Source organism: Hyaena hyaena, unplaced genomic scaffold (assembly GCF_003009895.1).
Source record: "Hyaena hyaena isolate Hyena2069 unplaced genomic scaffold, ASM300989v1 scaffold_2, whole genome shotgun sequence".
Taxonomy (NCBI): Eukaryota; Metazoa; Chordata; class Mammalia; order Carnivora; family Hyaenidae; genus Hyaena; species Hyaena hyaena.
The window spans coordinates 2,910,451-2,927,320 of record NW_024080634.1 but is presented as its reverse complement, the minus strand read 5'-3'; the positions used below and the strand labels follow the sequence as shown (position 1 = coordinate 2,927,320).

Sequence of the window (16,870 nt, the reverse complement as noted above, 5' to 3'; positions counted from 1 at the left end):
TATCTTTGAGGCTTTGTTTTTTTCTGTTGGATGTATGTCCATTCTTTTTCATTGCAGAACAGTATTTCATTGTATGAATCGATCATAACTTGTTTATCCATCCTTTTGTTGATGAACATTTAGGCTGTTTCAGTTTGGGGCTATTATGAATAAAACCATTAAAAACTTCCTTCTATGAGTCTTTCTTGTGTGTGTGGATAATGTGTTTTTACTTCCCTTGGCCAATACCTGGGAATGGAATTTTTTTTTTTTACGTTTATTTATTTTTCAGAGAGAGATAGAGCACAAGTAGGGGAGGGGCAGAGAGAGAGAGGGAGACACAGAATCTGAAGCAAGATCCAAGCTCCAAGCTGTCAGCACAGAGCCCAATGCAGGGCTCAGACTCACAAACTGCGAGATCATGACCTGAGCTGAAGTCGGACACTCAACTGACTGAGCCACCCAGGTGCTCCTGGAATTACTGGGTTATAAGGAGGTTTATTTTTCACTTTATAAGAAACTGCCACCAGAAATATATGGGATCTCCAGTTGCTGTACAACCTCACCAACATTTAGTATTGCTGGTCGTTTAAATTTTAGCTGCTCTGGGGCACCTGGGTGGCTCAGTGGTTGAGCGTCCAACTTCGCCTCAGGTCATGATCTCACGGGTTCGGGTTTGAGCCCCCCATCGGGCTCTGTGCTGACAGCTCACAGCCTGGAGCCTGCTTTGGATTCTGTGTCTGCCTCTCTCTCTGCCCTCCCCCATTGCTCTGTCTCTGTCTCTCTCTCAAAAATAAATAAACATTTTAAAAAAATTTTAGCTGTTCTGGTGAATGTGAGATGTTACTTCATTAATTTTCATGTCCCTGATGACTGACAGTGTTGAATACCTTTTTATCTGCTTCTTGGTCATTGTCTTTTTAAGTCTTTTGCTTCTCTCAAGTTTATTCAAGTCTTTTGCATATTTCTTATTGCCTATATTTTATCTTTTTATTTATGATGTTTAGTGCTTTCTGTATTTTAGATACAGGTTCTTTGTCAGATATTTGTTTTGCAAGTATTGTCTCCCAACTTGTGTTTCCAGTATTTGGACCTTCTGTGGTATATTACTTGTACTTATTTTTCAGAATAACTGGATCTATTACTTTAAAATTTTTTTAAAAATTTTAATGTTTATTTATTTTTGAGAGAGACAGAAGAGAAGCAGGAGAGGGTCAGAGAGAGAGAGAGGGAGACACAGAATTTGAAGCAGGCTCCAGGCTCCAAGCTGTCAGCATAGAGCCTAATGTGGGGCTCAAACTCACAAACCATGAGATCGTGACCTGAGCCATAGTCTGACACTTAACTTACTGAGCCACCCAGGTGCTCCTGGATCTATTACTTTAAATTTAGAAGTGTTTCACCTGAACCCACACTTAAGCATTTTATTTGAAAATATAACTAACTACTGTTTAGAAATAAGTTCATCTTTGTGAACATGGTCTGTATATAATTTTATAATTTTTGCTTTACATCGTTATCTTTTAAGTCAAAGAAGAAAAGATAGTCTTTTGTATTTATCCACATATTGATCATTTCTGGTATTCATTTCTCCCTATAGATCTGAGATTCATCTGGTGTCATTTCCTTTCAGCCTGAAGAATTTCCTTTAGCGTTATTTTTAGTGCAGATCTGGTGATGAATTACCTATTTTTGTTTACCTGAAAATATTTATATCTTATCCTCATTTTATAAAAAAGCTTTATTGAAATATACATGTGATACCATTTACCTAGTTTAAGTGTACAATTCAGTTATTTTTAGTATATTTAGAGTTGTGCAGCCATCACCATAGTCTTTTTTTAAGTTTTTATTTAAGTTCCATTTAGTTGACATACAGTGTAATGTTCCTTTTCAAGTGTATAGTTTAGTGATTCAGCACTTCCATAACAACACCTGGTGCTCATCACAAGTGCCCTTCTCCATCCCCTTCACCTATTTCCCCCATCCACTCACCCCCCTTCCCTCTGATAACCACCAGTTTGTTCTCTGTAGTTAAGAATCTGTTTCTTGGTATGTCCCTCTCTTCCCTTCCCCTAGCATCATCTGACCACAGTCTAAATATAGAACCTTGTGCCCATTAGCAGTGACTTCCTATTCCACTCCCCCCCCTGTCACTAGGCAACCACCAATGTACTTTCTGTCTGTAAATTTGCCTTTTCTAGACATTTCATAGACGTGGAATTACACAATATGTGGTCTTAGGTCTTTCACTTAGCACAAGGTTTTTGAGGTTCCTTCATGTTGTAGCACACATCAGTACTTCATTCCTTCTTGATGCTGAATTTGTATCCAGTGTATGGTATGCCACATCTTACGTATCCATCAGTTGATGTATGTTGGATTGCTACACTTCTTGGCTATTTTTTTTTCATGTTTATTGTTTTAGGGAGAGAGAGAGAGCACATGAAGGGGGGAGGAGGGGAAAGAAGGAGAGAGAATGGTAAGCAGGCTCCACACTGAGCATGGAGCCTGATACAGGGCTCGATCTCACAACAGCGAGGTCATGACCTGAGCTGAAATCAAGAGTAGGGCACTGAGTCACCCAGGTGCTCTCAAGTGTTTCTTTTTATTTCTGATTTTCAGCAGTTTGATTATGATGTTTTTCGTGTTTAACCTCCTTGGAGTTTGCTGAGCTTCCTGGGTTTATAAATTAATACTTCACCAAACCTGGGAAATTCTCAGCCATTATTTCTTCAAATATTTTTTTTCTTCCTCATTCTATCTTTTTCTGAGACCCAATTAAAATTTATTGGATCAGCTACTAGCATTCCTCAGTTTGCTGAGGTTCTGTTCATTTTTTCCCCTCAGTTTAGGGGGGAAAAAATCCCCATTCTTTAGGTGGATCATTTCTTCTGATCTTTCTTCAAGTTTACCACCCTTTTCTTCCCATCTCTAATCTCCTACTAAACCCATTTAGTTAATTTAAAATTTCAAATATTATAATTTTCAGTTCTAAAATTTACATTAAAAAGTATCTCTCCCCTGAGATTCTCCATCAGTTTAATTATTTACACCATGTTCCTTTAAATCTTTGAATGTGTTTATATTGGCAACTTTAAAGTCTTTGATGGGGTGCCTGGGTGGCTCAGTTGGGTAAGCATCCGTCTCTTGTGTTCAGCTCAGGTCCTGATCTCGCAGTTGTGAGATTGAGTCCCACATTGGGCTCCACAGTGAGCATGGAGCTGGCTTAAGATACTCTTCCCTTCTCCCTCAACCCTTCTCTCAAAATAAATAAAGTAAAACGTTAAAAAAAATAAAGTCCTTGTCTGCTAATTTCAATATTTGAGTCATTTTGGGGTCTATTTCTATTCATTGCTTTTTTTTTTTCCTTCTGGAAAACAGATCACCTTTTTCCTGGCTTTGTGATTGTCTCGTAATTTGTTCATTTTACTACATACTGGACATTATGGATGATACATTATAGACCCTCTCATTTCAGTTATCTTCATCTGAAGGGTGTTCGTTTTTGTTCTGTTGGGCAGTGAAAATACTGGCTTATCACCCTGGAATTGTAGACACTTGGGTTCACACTTAGTGGTGTAACCCCAAGGTGTTAACGGATCTCTGATTCGGTGGAGTTCAAACTCGAAAATCCCTGGCTGGGGGCAGCACAGAAATTCTGTTTAGTTCTTTTCTAACCTTTCTAATAACCTTCCAGCTATTTTTTTCTGCTGAGTTTCTTGGACTTTCCCTCATGCATGTGCTGTTTGGGCCAGGTATTTAAAGAAAGTTTATATTAAAGGATTTGGGGCTTCTTCCTGTGACCCGCCTCCTTCCAAGACTTCCTCTTTCAGTTCCCAGATGCCCTAATAACCCTGAACTCCGTCCTCTGATACCTCAAGCCAAAAAAACTGGCATTTTTGCTCAAGTTTTAGCCATGATGCCCCACAGAGATTCACCGGGCTGGGGGTGGGGAGACTAGAGGTTCTTCAGGGGGAAAAGCTGTATGAAAGTAGATCTTACTCATCGTGTTTCCTTTCCAGGGTTAAATGCCTTCCAGTGCTTTCAGCACTCTTCAGTGCTTTCAAATCTTTGTGGCGTTATTTTCCCTGATCCTTTTGGAATTTAAGGTGTTCCCAGATTACCTCATTTGAACGTACTCTTGAAAATTTTCACAGCATGTTGTATGTACACTTATAGTTCTTTATGCACTTGATTTGTCTCCTTCCAGTTATTGATCACTGCATTCCTGATAGCTCCACAACTGAGTAGTTTAAAGCAGCCATTTTATCATGCTTATGGTTTCGGTGGGTCAGGAATTGGCAAAGGGCATATCCAGGATGGGGTCCCTGGACCATACACCGGGGCTTCGTTGGGTAAAGCCTAAAGTGTGGGAGTAATGCAGTAGCTAGAACAGCAGTCACCGGGAAGTGTCTGCTCACACTCCTCGCAGTCGATGCCAGCTGGTGGCTGGGAACCGTGGGCCTGAATCCCTACACATGCTCTCCTCACAGCATCGTGACCTTGGACTCTTTATATGGCAACTCAGAACTCTGGTAGTAGTGTTCCAGAGACTGAGCTACAAGCTGCGTTGCCTTTTATTATCTGCTCCTAAAAGCTGTATGGCAGGAGCTACCTAGCATCACTTCCTCTGCTGTCTTGGTCACCCTGCTTTTATTGGTGGCCCGAACTGAAGGGGGAGGGGACATAGATTCATCTCTCAGGGAAGTGGAAGTGTCAGAGAATTTGCAGACACGTTTCAAAACCATCGGACTCATTCAGTAAATAGTAAGCTCCCCCTTGTGTCCCAACACAGTCCTACGTCCATGTCAATACGTATTCACTCAAGTATTTAAGTTTTCTTTGTAACTGTAGGTTTGGACATAAAGCAAATTTTTTTTTTAATATTTTTTAAAATGTTTTTTATTTATTTCTGAGAGAGAGAGAGAGAGACAGCGAGAGACCGTGTGAACTGGGGAGGGTCAGAGAGAGAGGGAGACGCAGAATCTGAAACAGGCTCCAGACTCTGAGCTAGCTGTCAGCACAGAGCCCGACGTGGGGCTTGAACCCACAAACCTGAGCATGATCATGACCTGAGCTGAAGTCGGACGCTTAACCGACTGAGCCACCCAGGCTCCCCTACAAATTTCTGTTTAAAGCTTTAAGAAAGGAAAAGGTATTTCACTACTTAAAAACATTTCCTTAGATTGATTTTTTTTTTTTTTTGGTCTTTATTTTTAGGATACAGAGTTTAATGAAAAATCCATGCTTACGGGGTGAACATGGCAGGCTTCCTAGATAATTTCCGTTGGCCAGAGTGTGAATGTATCGACTGGAGTGAGAGAAGAAATGCCGTGGCTTCTGTGGTGGCAGGGGTGCTGGTGAGTGGGAAGGCCTGGCTGGTGACATTTCTGCTTCATTTTTGGCCCTGAAAATGAATCTTGATTCCTTTGGACCATGAATACCCTTTCAGAACTATTCATTTCCTTATTATTTTGTATCAATAATTAATTAGAGTTCTAGATATTACTGAACAAAACATGGTAGGCCCTGGGTTCATTTGATTTCATAAAATTGTTACACTTAGTATTTTTTCTTCAATTCAAGTGATAATACAATTATCATAGGCAGTAACATTTTTTAAAATTTTAATGTTTTGTTTCTATTTAAGAGAGAGAGACAGAATGTGAGCAGGGAAGGGGCAGAGAGAGATGGAGACAGAATCTGAAGCAGGCTCCATGCTCTGAGCTGTCAGCACAGACCCCAGTGCGGGGCTCGAATCTGCGCACTGTGAGATCATGACCTGAGCTGAAATCGGACGCTTAACCAACTAAGCCACCCAGACACCCCTCAACTTTTTATTATAAAAAATGTCAAGCATGTACCATAATCAAAAATAGGGAGAAGAGTGTAAAGAGCCCTGCTCACCCCATGTGCTTCACAACCCAGCTTCCCTGCTATCCCGACCAGTCTTGCTTTCGCATTCCATCAGTCACCCAGAGCAGGAATTAAAGATAACCATGACGCTTCTAAGTCTTTTCTTGCACCTTACGGTCATCTTCCCTGCACTTAATTTGTCTGTGAAATTCTTTAGCAACTTCTCTAAATCTTTTCAGCTTAGCTTACATAGAAACAGTACATTTTAGGGGCGCCTGGGTGGCTTAGTCGGTTAAGCATCCGACTTTCGCTTAGGTCATGATCTCGTGGTTCATGGGTTCAAGCCCCACGTCGGGCTCTGTCCTGGCTGCCAGCTCAGAGCCCAGAGCCTGGAGCCTGTTTCAGTTTGTGACTCCCTCTCTCTCTGACCCTCCCCTGCTCACGCTGTCTCTCTCTCTCTCTCCTAGAAATAAATAAAACATTAAAAAAAAAATTTTTTTTAAAGAAACAGTACATTTTACATACTCTCATTCAGTCAGTTACACAGTATTTAATTAGATTCCACAATTGGCTAAAACTATACAGGTTTAAATAGTTCTGGAGACATGACAGCTGACCCTTGGCCAGCACACAGCTCATTTGTGGAAGCAAAAGAGATTGCGCATATTAAAAAGGAATGTTTTCTAGAGAGAATGAAACACATCAGGTAATCAGAGCTGGTTAGCTGGAGGTTAGTTAAGAGAGCTTTGGTGCATATAATTATGGTGGATGAAAGAGGCAGATAATTCATTCCAGATAAGAATTTTTTTTTTATCTTGCATTGAACTTCAGAATCTTACATAGGTTTGATTAGGTAAGTTCACCTCCTGTGCTACCAAGAGTCAGTAAACAAGTGATTCTTATTTTGTGTATTTCAACATCCAAATCTCTATATAGAAATATGGTCTGTAGAAATATAGGAATATTAAAGAGCAAGTATCATGCCAAGCCAAAGGATTCGGGTTATTTTAATGACTTGGGCTCTTCTGCAAGTTTTTTACAGGTTGGTGGATAATGATTGACGCTGCTGTGGTGTACCCCAAGCCCGAGCAGCTGAACCACGCCTTTCACACATGTGGCGTGTTTTCCACATTGGCTTTCTTCATGTAAGTATGAAGGTAATTCTCAGTTCAAGATCACTTTCCTAAAGACATTTTTTCCTTAGAGTTTAATGCTATCTGGAATAACCTTTTGATTTAATTGATGGATAAGAATCCATCTTTAATATGACAAATGTATATATTTTCCCACATTTTTAAAGATTTTTTTAGCAAGAATGAGTGTTGAATTTAATCAATATGTGAATTTAATCACGTGATTTTCCTCCTTATAATATTGTTAAACTGGTCAGTTACTATATTTATCAATACCAAGATTATTTTTTATATTTGAATATCTGAATATCAGGGTGCTTCTTAGAGTCAGTGGCATCTTATAATTAGTTGATAATATTTTTTTTTCTTGGTGAAAAAAATAATCATGCACTTAAAAGATCAGTGGCATCTTAGATTTAGTGAAAAATGTTACATTTCTGGATTTTTTTGCAGTGGATCATTCTTGAGTATGGTAACACATGCACCTTTTAACATGGAGTATAATTTTTATTAATGTGTTGTTTAACTGTGTTTGCCAGAAGCTGGGGGAAGGGTGGGATTGGCCTCCGATGAGATTGGTCTATGGCTTTTCTTTTTTACTAAATCATTTGTGGGTTTATCTGTTAAATCTTACTTCATGAAAGAGTTTAGAAACTTTCCGTGGATGTCTTTTATTAACTTTAAAAACTAAATTAAAATTAAGAATATATAAGTTCCTTAAACTGTGAGGAGTTATAAAAGTTAAATTGTAGAAGATGGAACTACTTAACATCCATTAAGGATGCTAAGAAAAGGCTACATGTCTACTGTAAACACATCTGACTCTAACAGAAATGTCAAGAGAAGCTAAATAAAGTGGGCCTGTTTATGATAGACCAAATGTCTGAGTTTGAGAAATGGCTCAGAGAACATCACTTGACTTTTAACACAGAGAGAAACTCCTTAACTCTTGATTCTAATGGTAACCTTAAAATAGAACTCACACTGAGTCATTCATGTGTCAATTCAAATAGGCAAAGAAATCAGAAAATTGGCCCCTTTCACCATCTCTGCAGACCAGTAATAGTTATCTCTTAAACTTAAGTATGTTTTCTGGGTGTAGGTTAGGTAGATAAGAGGCACATGGCACCTCTATCCGTTAGGATATTTGTGAAGTTAAAAGATAGGTTCAGTTCTTCAGGTACTGACACTTTGTTAGGAAATATTTCTCTTTTAAATGATACGTAAGTATCTGTGGATATTTTAGCAGCATGAAAGCTCACTAGGTGATTTTGTGTTGTTCCAGGATAAATGCTGTGTCCAATGCTCAGGTGAGAGGTGACAGCTATGAAAGTGGCTGTTTAGGAAGAACAGGTAAAGGCGCTTGGAGTTCTTAACGTATGTTGGTGAAAGAGGGATTTATCAACAGAAAAAAAGGTCTCTTTATATAGGACTTGTTATGATTATATAGAATGTTTCTAATTAACTTTGAAAAAAGGCTTGTGATATTTAAATCCTTAGCAAAGTTCAAGTTACTGCCAGAAGTACTATTTTAGTCATGTTTTACTGCTCGTAGTACATAAATAAAATGTTATTGTTTAAAATCAGTGGCTCTTGGATTCCAGATTACTCTTCCTGGAAAGCTAATGATGGCTTTAGAGTTTAATTAATCAATTAATCAATTTAGTCATATAATAACTTAGAAGCCCACCTAGTTTAGTCTGCCAAGCTGTTAGTTTCTCTAGCCAGTAGAAAAGGAATTTTCCTTTTTTCTCTTTCCAGGTGTGGCTTAACCCCTTTCAGTTTTGTGTTTGTTTTTAACAACACATTGCATTCTTAAGATAGAGCTACAGAGATGAACAAAATCACAAAGCCTGGTCTTCCCGCAGGTGCTCGAGTTTGGCTCTTCATTGGTTTCATGTTGATGTTTGGGTCGCTTATTGCGTCCATGTGGATTCTTTTTGGTGCATATGTTACCCAAAGTGAGTATGTCTTCCTGCTTTATTTCATAGAGGTTCAGATATGTCTTTTACATTTGGCTCGGTCCATTACCTTCACCTGGAGTAAAATTTAGTGTAACTATTCACTTAGCTTGAAGATATGACTGTACGAAGATACAGAAGTTGTTGGGTAGAGCGCGAAACCTGTCCTGTCTGCATTCCCTTATACCCAGTTCTAAAATCCACATAGTTCTGAAAGTCAAGGTGTTTTATAACCTTGGCAGCAAAATCTGACTTAAGTTGACAGCGGGCCCCTTATGGTTTTTATTCCATTTATTAAGTATTCAAATGTTTTCTTGCAGAAATGTGGCTCTGTTTGATTGTGGATGCTGGTCTAGACAGAGCTGGGGTGCTATGTAATATTTATGCCTCGGGTTACCATTCTTAAATGTGAAAACATTTGAGTTCCAAAACATACCTTGTCTCAAGGATTTCAGATAAGGGATGTGGACCCCAGTATCTTTCCACCAGTACCTTCTCTCCCCAGCCTGAATGTTTCATAGGTACAGGGGAGGGTTTTTAGGGGTAAGACTGAAAACCTGTGTGTAGTCATGCAGAAATATTGACGCTCACTCCACCCTGGGAGTCTGTTTTTTGGTTGCTCCAGACACCAGGATAGCTTTCCTCCAAGGTGGGGTTGAAAGGCAGGACCCAGTCTCAGCACAGGCTTCTAGAAGCATCAGAACAACCTGTTTCAGGGGCTCTCTCCCTTCCCTCCAAAGATAAGAATCCGTTTCAGATAACATGTAATACCACTTAACTCATCTTCTGATCCCTGTCCCTCTGGAACCTCTTTGTCACTCTGCCGAACTGTCAACATCTCCTTGTCCTTACCCGCAGCTGACCATCTAATACTCTTGATAGGACCCCTTAAGTCTCATAATTTGATCTTTGGAAATCTTTGTCTTTCACTTGTCACAAAAGAAGTCAGTACAAGAGAACAGTGGTTGACTAATGTTTAAGTAATACCGCTCATCAAATATACCTGAAAGGTGTTATTTTAGTTAATTAAGAGTACTAATGGAGGACACAGTTCTCGTATGAAGCTCATGTGAAAGGAAGTGCTTTTTTATTTTTTAATAGTTTATTGTCAAGTTGGTTTCCATATAAGGAAGTGCTTTTTTAAAAGCAGCTTTATTGAGGTATAATTTGCATATCAAGCAATTTACCCAGTTAAAGTGTATGTTTCAGTGATTTTAGTGTGGAGTTGTGCTACCATTGCATAATTCAATTTTAGACATTTTTATCACTCCAAAAAGAAACCCCTCACCCATTAGTAGTCACTCCCCCTTACCTTCTCCACCAGCCCTAGGCAGCCACCCATCTGCTTTCTGTATTTGTGGATTTGCCTATGTCATACAAATAGAATCATATAGGGAAGTGTGTTTTAAGCTCACTTTAGCCCTGACCCTAAGTGTTGTTACTGAGTTCTCGGAAAGTCTACTTGGTTACTTCAAGCAACAGGTGAAACTTTAGTTTCTGCTATGAAGATGTGTGTAAATCATCATTTCTGGAAGGTGTGTAGTGTGGAGCACCAAGTTTGTAAAGGTTCTGCCCTCGTTGACTGTATCTTAATTTTTATCATTTTATTAATTTTTTAATGTTTATTTATTATTTTTGAGACAAAGTGACAGAGCACAAGCCAGGGAGTGGCAGAGAGAGAGGGAGACACAGAATCTGAAGCAGGCTCCAGGCTCTGAGCTGTCAGCACAGAGCGCAACGCGGGGCTTGAGCTCATGAACCATAGATCATGACCTGAGCTGAAGTCGGACGCTGAAGCAGCAGCTACCCAGGCACCCCAAGCATTTTGTATTTCTCGGCAGTAGTCCCCTGCCTCATCCACAGGGGCTAGGTTCCAAGACTCCCATGCATGCCTGAAACTGTGCCTAGTACTGAACCCTAAATATACTATGATTTTCCTATATTTAAGTGCCTATGATAAAATTTAAGTTATAAATTAAGCACAGTAAGAGATTAACCACAATAACTAATAATAAAATAGGATAATTATAACAGTATACTGTAATAGGTTATGTGAATGTAGTCTCTGTCTCCAAATACCTTGCACGGACTCCCCTTTCTTGTTTTTGTGGTAACGGGAGATGATAAAATGTCTCTGTGACAGGCAAAGGGAGGGGAATGACACAGGCATTGTGACCCAGTGTCAGGCGACTCTTGACCTTCTGATGATAAGTCGGAGGGAAGACCATTTGCTCTGGACAGTGGTTGACCACGAGAAGCAACCCTGCAGCTGGGGGAGAGCGTGGTCATGACCATGGAAGGTAAAGGACGAGCTGCTCCTTCCCCAGCCCTCCTGGTGCATCTCCGACCATGGCAGTTACTTTCGGTGAAAAGAAAACCCAATAAGTTCATGGTCTTTTCTCCAGAGTGAATGAGAACAATCCTTTGTTTTGGGAGAACGAGATCGGCCTCTTCAGTTTCATTATAGGTTTCTTAGAGTTGGTGAATAAGAGCTGTATTTTATACAGAGTAGGTCATGACGAATGGCACAAATGCTTTGTTACTGCTGTCGGCCTTCTGTAATCTTGTGACCCGTTTTCCTTTGTGCAGATACGGAGGTTTATCCAGGACTAGCTGTGTTTTTTCAAAATGCACTTATATTTTTTAGGTAAGTTGCCTGATTTCTTAATCACACCCAAAACGTAGACAGAAATGTCACTTCATTTTAAGAGCAGCACATATAATGGAACACATACAATCCCTTGAATTAATTACAGTGCATAGAACTTTTATGAGGTGACAATTCCACTGGTGTCTAAGGGCTTACATAACCCATTTGATTGGGTTCTGCTACGAGCAGAGACCTCAGCTGGGGGATTTGCATATGTTGCCCTTTTAATTCCTATGTAATTGTCTTAAATACGTAATACTTATGAAACAGGTAGTGTTTCTGTTTTACAGATGAGGAAATAAGGCTCAGAGGTTACCAGACACCCAGCTAGTAATTGCAGAGCCAGGATTTGAACCCAGACTACTGCTTCCATAGCCTGTTAAAAAAAAAAAAAGTATCAAGTGTATTTACTAAAAAAAGAAAAACAGGGGCACCTGGGTGGCTCAGTCAAGCATCTGACTCTTGATTTTAGCTCAGGTCATGATCTCATGGTTCCTGAGATCGAGCCCTGTGTCAGGCTCTGTGCTGGGCATCTCTGTCTCCCTCTCTCTGCCCCTCTCTACTCGTGCTTACTTGCTCACTCTCAAAATAAATAAGCTTAGAAAGATAGCAAGAAATCAGAATTAATACATATTATGCATGTCATATACAAAACCTGGCCAGGAAATTGGATTTTTTTAAATTAAGTTTTTAAGCTAACTAAAAATAAGTATAAAAATAAAGCCATATTAAAAGTATTTTTTAGGGTAAATCTTCTGAAAGGAAAAAAAACCCTGCAATGAAGCTCGTATCCTATGCATTCCAGAATGAATGTCTTTTAAGGCAGATAGGTATTTTAGGCATCCATTTATAAATTTAGGACTCCTAGTCTCCCCCACCCCACCCAACCTCACAAAATCATTAAGATCTGAGCCTTGAAGAACTTTGTTTCTGTCGCTGTTTTTAAGTAATCTGATTATGTTGTGCGTGACGTAGTTTTCTTCATATTTATTTTGTTGGAGTTCATCGAGTTTCCTGGGTCTGTGGGTTTAGTTTTCATCAAATTTGGACCCAGCTGGTGTTTCTCCAAAGATTCTTTTCTGTCCATCGCCTTCTTCTTGGATTCCATTCACGTATATGTTGGGCTGCGTGAGTCCTCCCACACTCACTAATGCCTAGAGGTTTTCTGTTTTCGTTTTGTTTCTGTGATTCATTTGGGATACTTTCTATTATTACATCTTGAAGTTCACTAATCTCTTCTGCAGTGTCTCCTATTTCTCCCATCCATCCAGTGGATCTTGCATCTCAGACGTGTGTCTGTCGTCTCCATTAGCTTGATGTTCCAGATTTCTTCTTCACATGCTCATGTTCTCCTCCACCTCCTTGAACACATGAAGTATGTTTATATCTCTTTCTTTTTCTTTTTAAAAATTTTTTCATGTTTATTTATTTTTTAAAGAGACAGAGTATGAATGGGGAAGGAGCAGAGAGAGAGGGAGACCCAGAACCCGAAGCAGGCTCCAGGCTCTGAGCTGTCAGCACAGAGCCCGATGCGGGGCTTGAACTCACGAACTGTGAGATCGTGACCTGAGCTGAAGTGGGATGCTTAACCAACTGAGCCACCCAGGCGCCCCTGTTTATATTCATTTCGATGACCATCTCCTTGTGTCAGTTCTGAATCTGTTCCTGTTGATTATTTCTACTTTCTCTTCATTTTGGGTCTCTTTCCTCCTGTCTGCTTCTTTGCATACAGCTGGTTGGAGGCTGGGTTTTTTGCCATCCCCTTAAACATTTGCGAGCTTTGTTCTGGGTGCATTTGGGTCACTTGGAAATAGTTTGACCCTTTGAGTCTTGCTTTGGTAAGCTTTGGTGGGCGGAGCGAGTGAAGCCCCAGCCTAGGATTGATTTGTCCCCTCACTAAGGCCATACACTTTATGCTTCATGTATTCTGAGGCTTTGCACTCTGCTGAGGGGCCTGGGACGCCTTCCCTGCCCTGGGACGGCTCTGGGGGTTGTTCTTTCCCTTCTCTTGGGTCGTTGGCTCAGTTCATCTACTCATCAGTACTCCACGGAAGACTCAACCGGGGCCTCCAGTATGCCTCCTGAGCTCCCTCTCTCTTTAGCTGTCTCTACTACGCCTCACAGACTCCAGCCAGCCGCTTTGGCCTCCCTGGCTTCCCTAAACCCTCAGCTCCATCTCCTCCATTTAGGGCGACCGCTGTGCTCCACCCTCTTATCACTCTGTGGCCCAGACCCTCGTGACTTTGAAAGATGTTTGACAGTTTCTGCTCTCTTGAGATTGTGTTTCTTGGCACGTGACCAGCAGCCTTCTGGGGATACAGTTCAGTTTTCATGAAGACATCTTGGGCGGTGTTTAGAGACCAAATTTAAATTTGGATTCAGCCCTTTGTGGCAGTAGATGAGGCCCCATAAGGGCAGCTGGGCGAACAGACACCTCGCGCGTGTGAAGGCCTGTGCTCGTGCGGACTGGGGCTGCTGCATCAACTGTGCGCTCTGCCCGGAGCCTGGCAAGTTAAGCAGCCCACCGTGCGCTTCCTCCGTGCTGGGCCTTGCTGGGTACCAGAGTACTTTTCAAATCCAGTACATCCAGACAACTCAGCCTGTGGTCTCGGAGTGTCCCGGCTGTCTGCTCCTCTCCCCGTTTCCCCTGTGCTTTGCTCAGGTCATTCCCACTCTTCCTGTAAATCTCAGCCACTCACCACATTTTCAGGAAGACCTTGACCGCTCTAACTCGGTCAGCTCTTTATAATTCACTCTCTTGGTCTCAGGTGGCCTCGCCTTTACAGCATTTTTTTCTCTGTTGGAATTTGATTATCTTCCTCAGGCTCTCAGCTCTATTACTGCTTTGCCTTGCTTTGACTCCGATATTCCTAACACTTAGCCCAAGGCCTGCTGCCTAGCCAGTCCTCAGGGTACAGTAATTATATGTTAAATGAACGAGGAATTGCTGCACCGCCTGTTTTAGGCTTCTTCAGCTACTGTAGCTCAGGTGTGGTAGAATCCTAGAGATAGAAAGGGCCCCTCTGCCTGTCTCTGTATAAATGCCTCTTTGCCTTACAGGTTTCCTATCTAAGAACTTTCCAGGCTTTAAAGAAAGTGTAATCAAGCTTAGCCATCAAGGTCAACAAACTGCTCTATAAAACAGGCACATTCAGACCCAACATGATTGCAGTCTTTATTTTTATTTATTTAAAAATTTTTTAAGTTTATTTATTTTTAGAGAGAGAGAGCACGTGCAAGTGGGAGAGGGGCAGAGAGAGGGGGAGAGAAAGAGAGAGAGAGAGAGAGTGAGCATTCCAAGGAGGCTCCACGCCAAGCATGGAGCTCAACATGGGGCTCGATCCTGCAACCCTGGGATCATGACCTGAGCTGAAATCAACAGTCAGACGCTTAACCTACTGAGCCACGCAGGTGCCCCTGCAGTTTTTATTTTTAGAAATTGATCACAGAAGAACCAGTGAGGTACCTGTCAGAGCCTATTTAGAAAATGAATCCATTGTTGCCCATCCCCTGTGTTTTTTCCTCACGATCTATTTTAATATCTTTCTAGCACCCTGATCTACAAATTTGGAAGAACTGAAGAGCTGTGGACCTGAGAGCACTTCTTACACCAGATTTCCTTTTGTTTTGTTCTATTTGTAGATAAGTTTTCCTCTCTCAACATAATTTACACATTGCCAAATGGGATCGATTGTACATTACATGTTTTGTTTCTTTACACTTTGATGCTCTGAGTTTTGAAATAGTTTTATGAAATTTCTGTCCTTTTTTTAAATCACAGAATAGATTGTTAATATGTACATAATGTATACAGCTGGGATGGTGAGTATCAGTTTTTTTTTTTTATTCCCGAAGACTTACAGCTTGACCTATTCCCTGAGCCAGTGTTGTATCTTCATGTCATTTTAGAGTCAACTGTTTTGCTTAGTATCTTTAATTTCCGAAGATGTGCACAAAATACAGCTCCATGTATCTGGAATAAGCACTGAGCCATTCGAAAGGGTATTTCAGCAAGTTATAATTTATTTTGGCTTAAAAATGAGATTTTTTTAAAGGAAAAATGTTTGTTCTTCTGTATTAAAGTAGTGGACTTTTATGTGAAGATTTTTTAAATGCTTGAAGGCCTAGTTTGAAAGCCTCTTTTAAAAAACAATTCCTCTAACATGACTTTGTTCAAGAAGGGATAATAAATACGTGATCAGATGAGCTCAGTTTCACACGGCTGATGCGAAAAGGCCGGATAAGGCAGCCCAGCTACATGCTTCTTGTAAAGGCAGCTCCAATGATCTATCTAACGGGGTTCTCCCTTGGCAGAGGCTGTTATGAGCTGATGTTACAAAATTCAGCCTCAAGCAAGTGTGACCCAACTGCGGTTGAAACGCATGAACCATATACCTAAAAGTGGAATCATTAGTCTCAAGATAAAGCACTTCTTCCCAAAGGGAATGATGATCTAGTGAAATATTAGACGCTCCTTCCACTTAGTTACCGGCCGCCAGGGTCTCTGCGCTAGCTCTCAACTCTCCCTGCAAAATGCACCATTAACCTCAAAGCCCACGTTCCGGTCGAAAATCTTCTTTTGCTGAGTTTGAAACGGCTGACTTTGAAACACTGCTTTTGCACGGCGGATATTCCTATGAGAGATGTCCAAGGGATAGCTGGGTCTTAATGGCTATTTTTGCTTTCCTTATACAGGCTTTGTGTAGCATTTTTTTTTTCCCTCCAGAGGGATTTTATAGCACCTTTTGTTTTAAGACAGAATAATAGTGATGGTATTAATATCAGCTCCTAACGTAAGCCTTACTTTGTCTAACCTCTCTCCTCTCCGAGAGGACTGACCTGCGCACAGAGTATGAAGCGGTTGTGGAAGGCTGTGCCTTTGCCGTTAAGTACTTCTCCCTCTGTTCTCGTTTTCCCTCACAATGTCAGTAAACTCTGTCTTGCTTCCAACAAGTTGTAAGACTGTTTGTTTCCACCTTCTTGTAACATGTAGCAATAAATATTACTTCTCACTCATTCCAGTCTTGCTACATCAGCTGGAGAAGATGAACCATAAAAATTGGCCTGCTCCTTTTTCAGTTATTCAGGTGGCTCCGGTCAAAGAAGCAGTTTATCTTTAGAACAGAAAGAGAAACACATGATACTATGATTTGTAAAATGCTAGCGCGAAGGCTAACGACGAGTGTGCTGGAAAATCACTGGAAAATAGTGGCTGTTTTTCTTGATTCTGCTATGAATTTGTTTTGTAATTGTGAGCAAATCACTTAATTTCCCTGTTTGTTGACTCA

The 16,870-nt window shown here is 40.7% G+C and overlaps 1 protein-coding gene across 1 annotated transcript in view; it reads left to right on the top strand.

The window, feature by feature from the left end:
• TMEM50B (transmembrane protein 50B) overlaps nucleotides 1–16,598 on the top strand; it is a 34,631-nt gene extending 18,033 nt beyond the window's left edge. The window contains exons 2-7 of the mRNA XM_039229836.1: nucleotides 5,203–5,342; nucleotides 6,871–6,983; nucleotides 8,257–8,324; nucleotides 8,840–8,932; nucleotides 11,522–11,579; nucleotides 15,133–16,598. Of these exons, the coding sequence (XP_039085767.1) occupies nucleotides 5,244–5,342; nucleotides 6,871–6,983; nucleotides 8,257–8,324; nucleotides 8,840–8,932; nucleotides 11,522–11,579; nucleotides 15,133–15,178 (477 nt within the window). The 5' untranslated portion in view covers nucleotides 5,203–5,243 and the 3' untranslated portion in view covers nucleotides 15,179–16,598. The remainder of the gene's footprint in view (nucleotides 1–5,202; nucleotides 5,343–6,870; nucleotides 6,984–8,256; nucleotides 8,325–8,839; nucleotides 8,933–11,521; nucleotides 11,580–15,132) is intronic.
• Nucleotides 16,599–16,870: the final 272 nt, after the last annotated feature.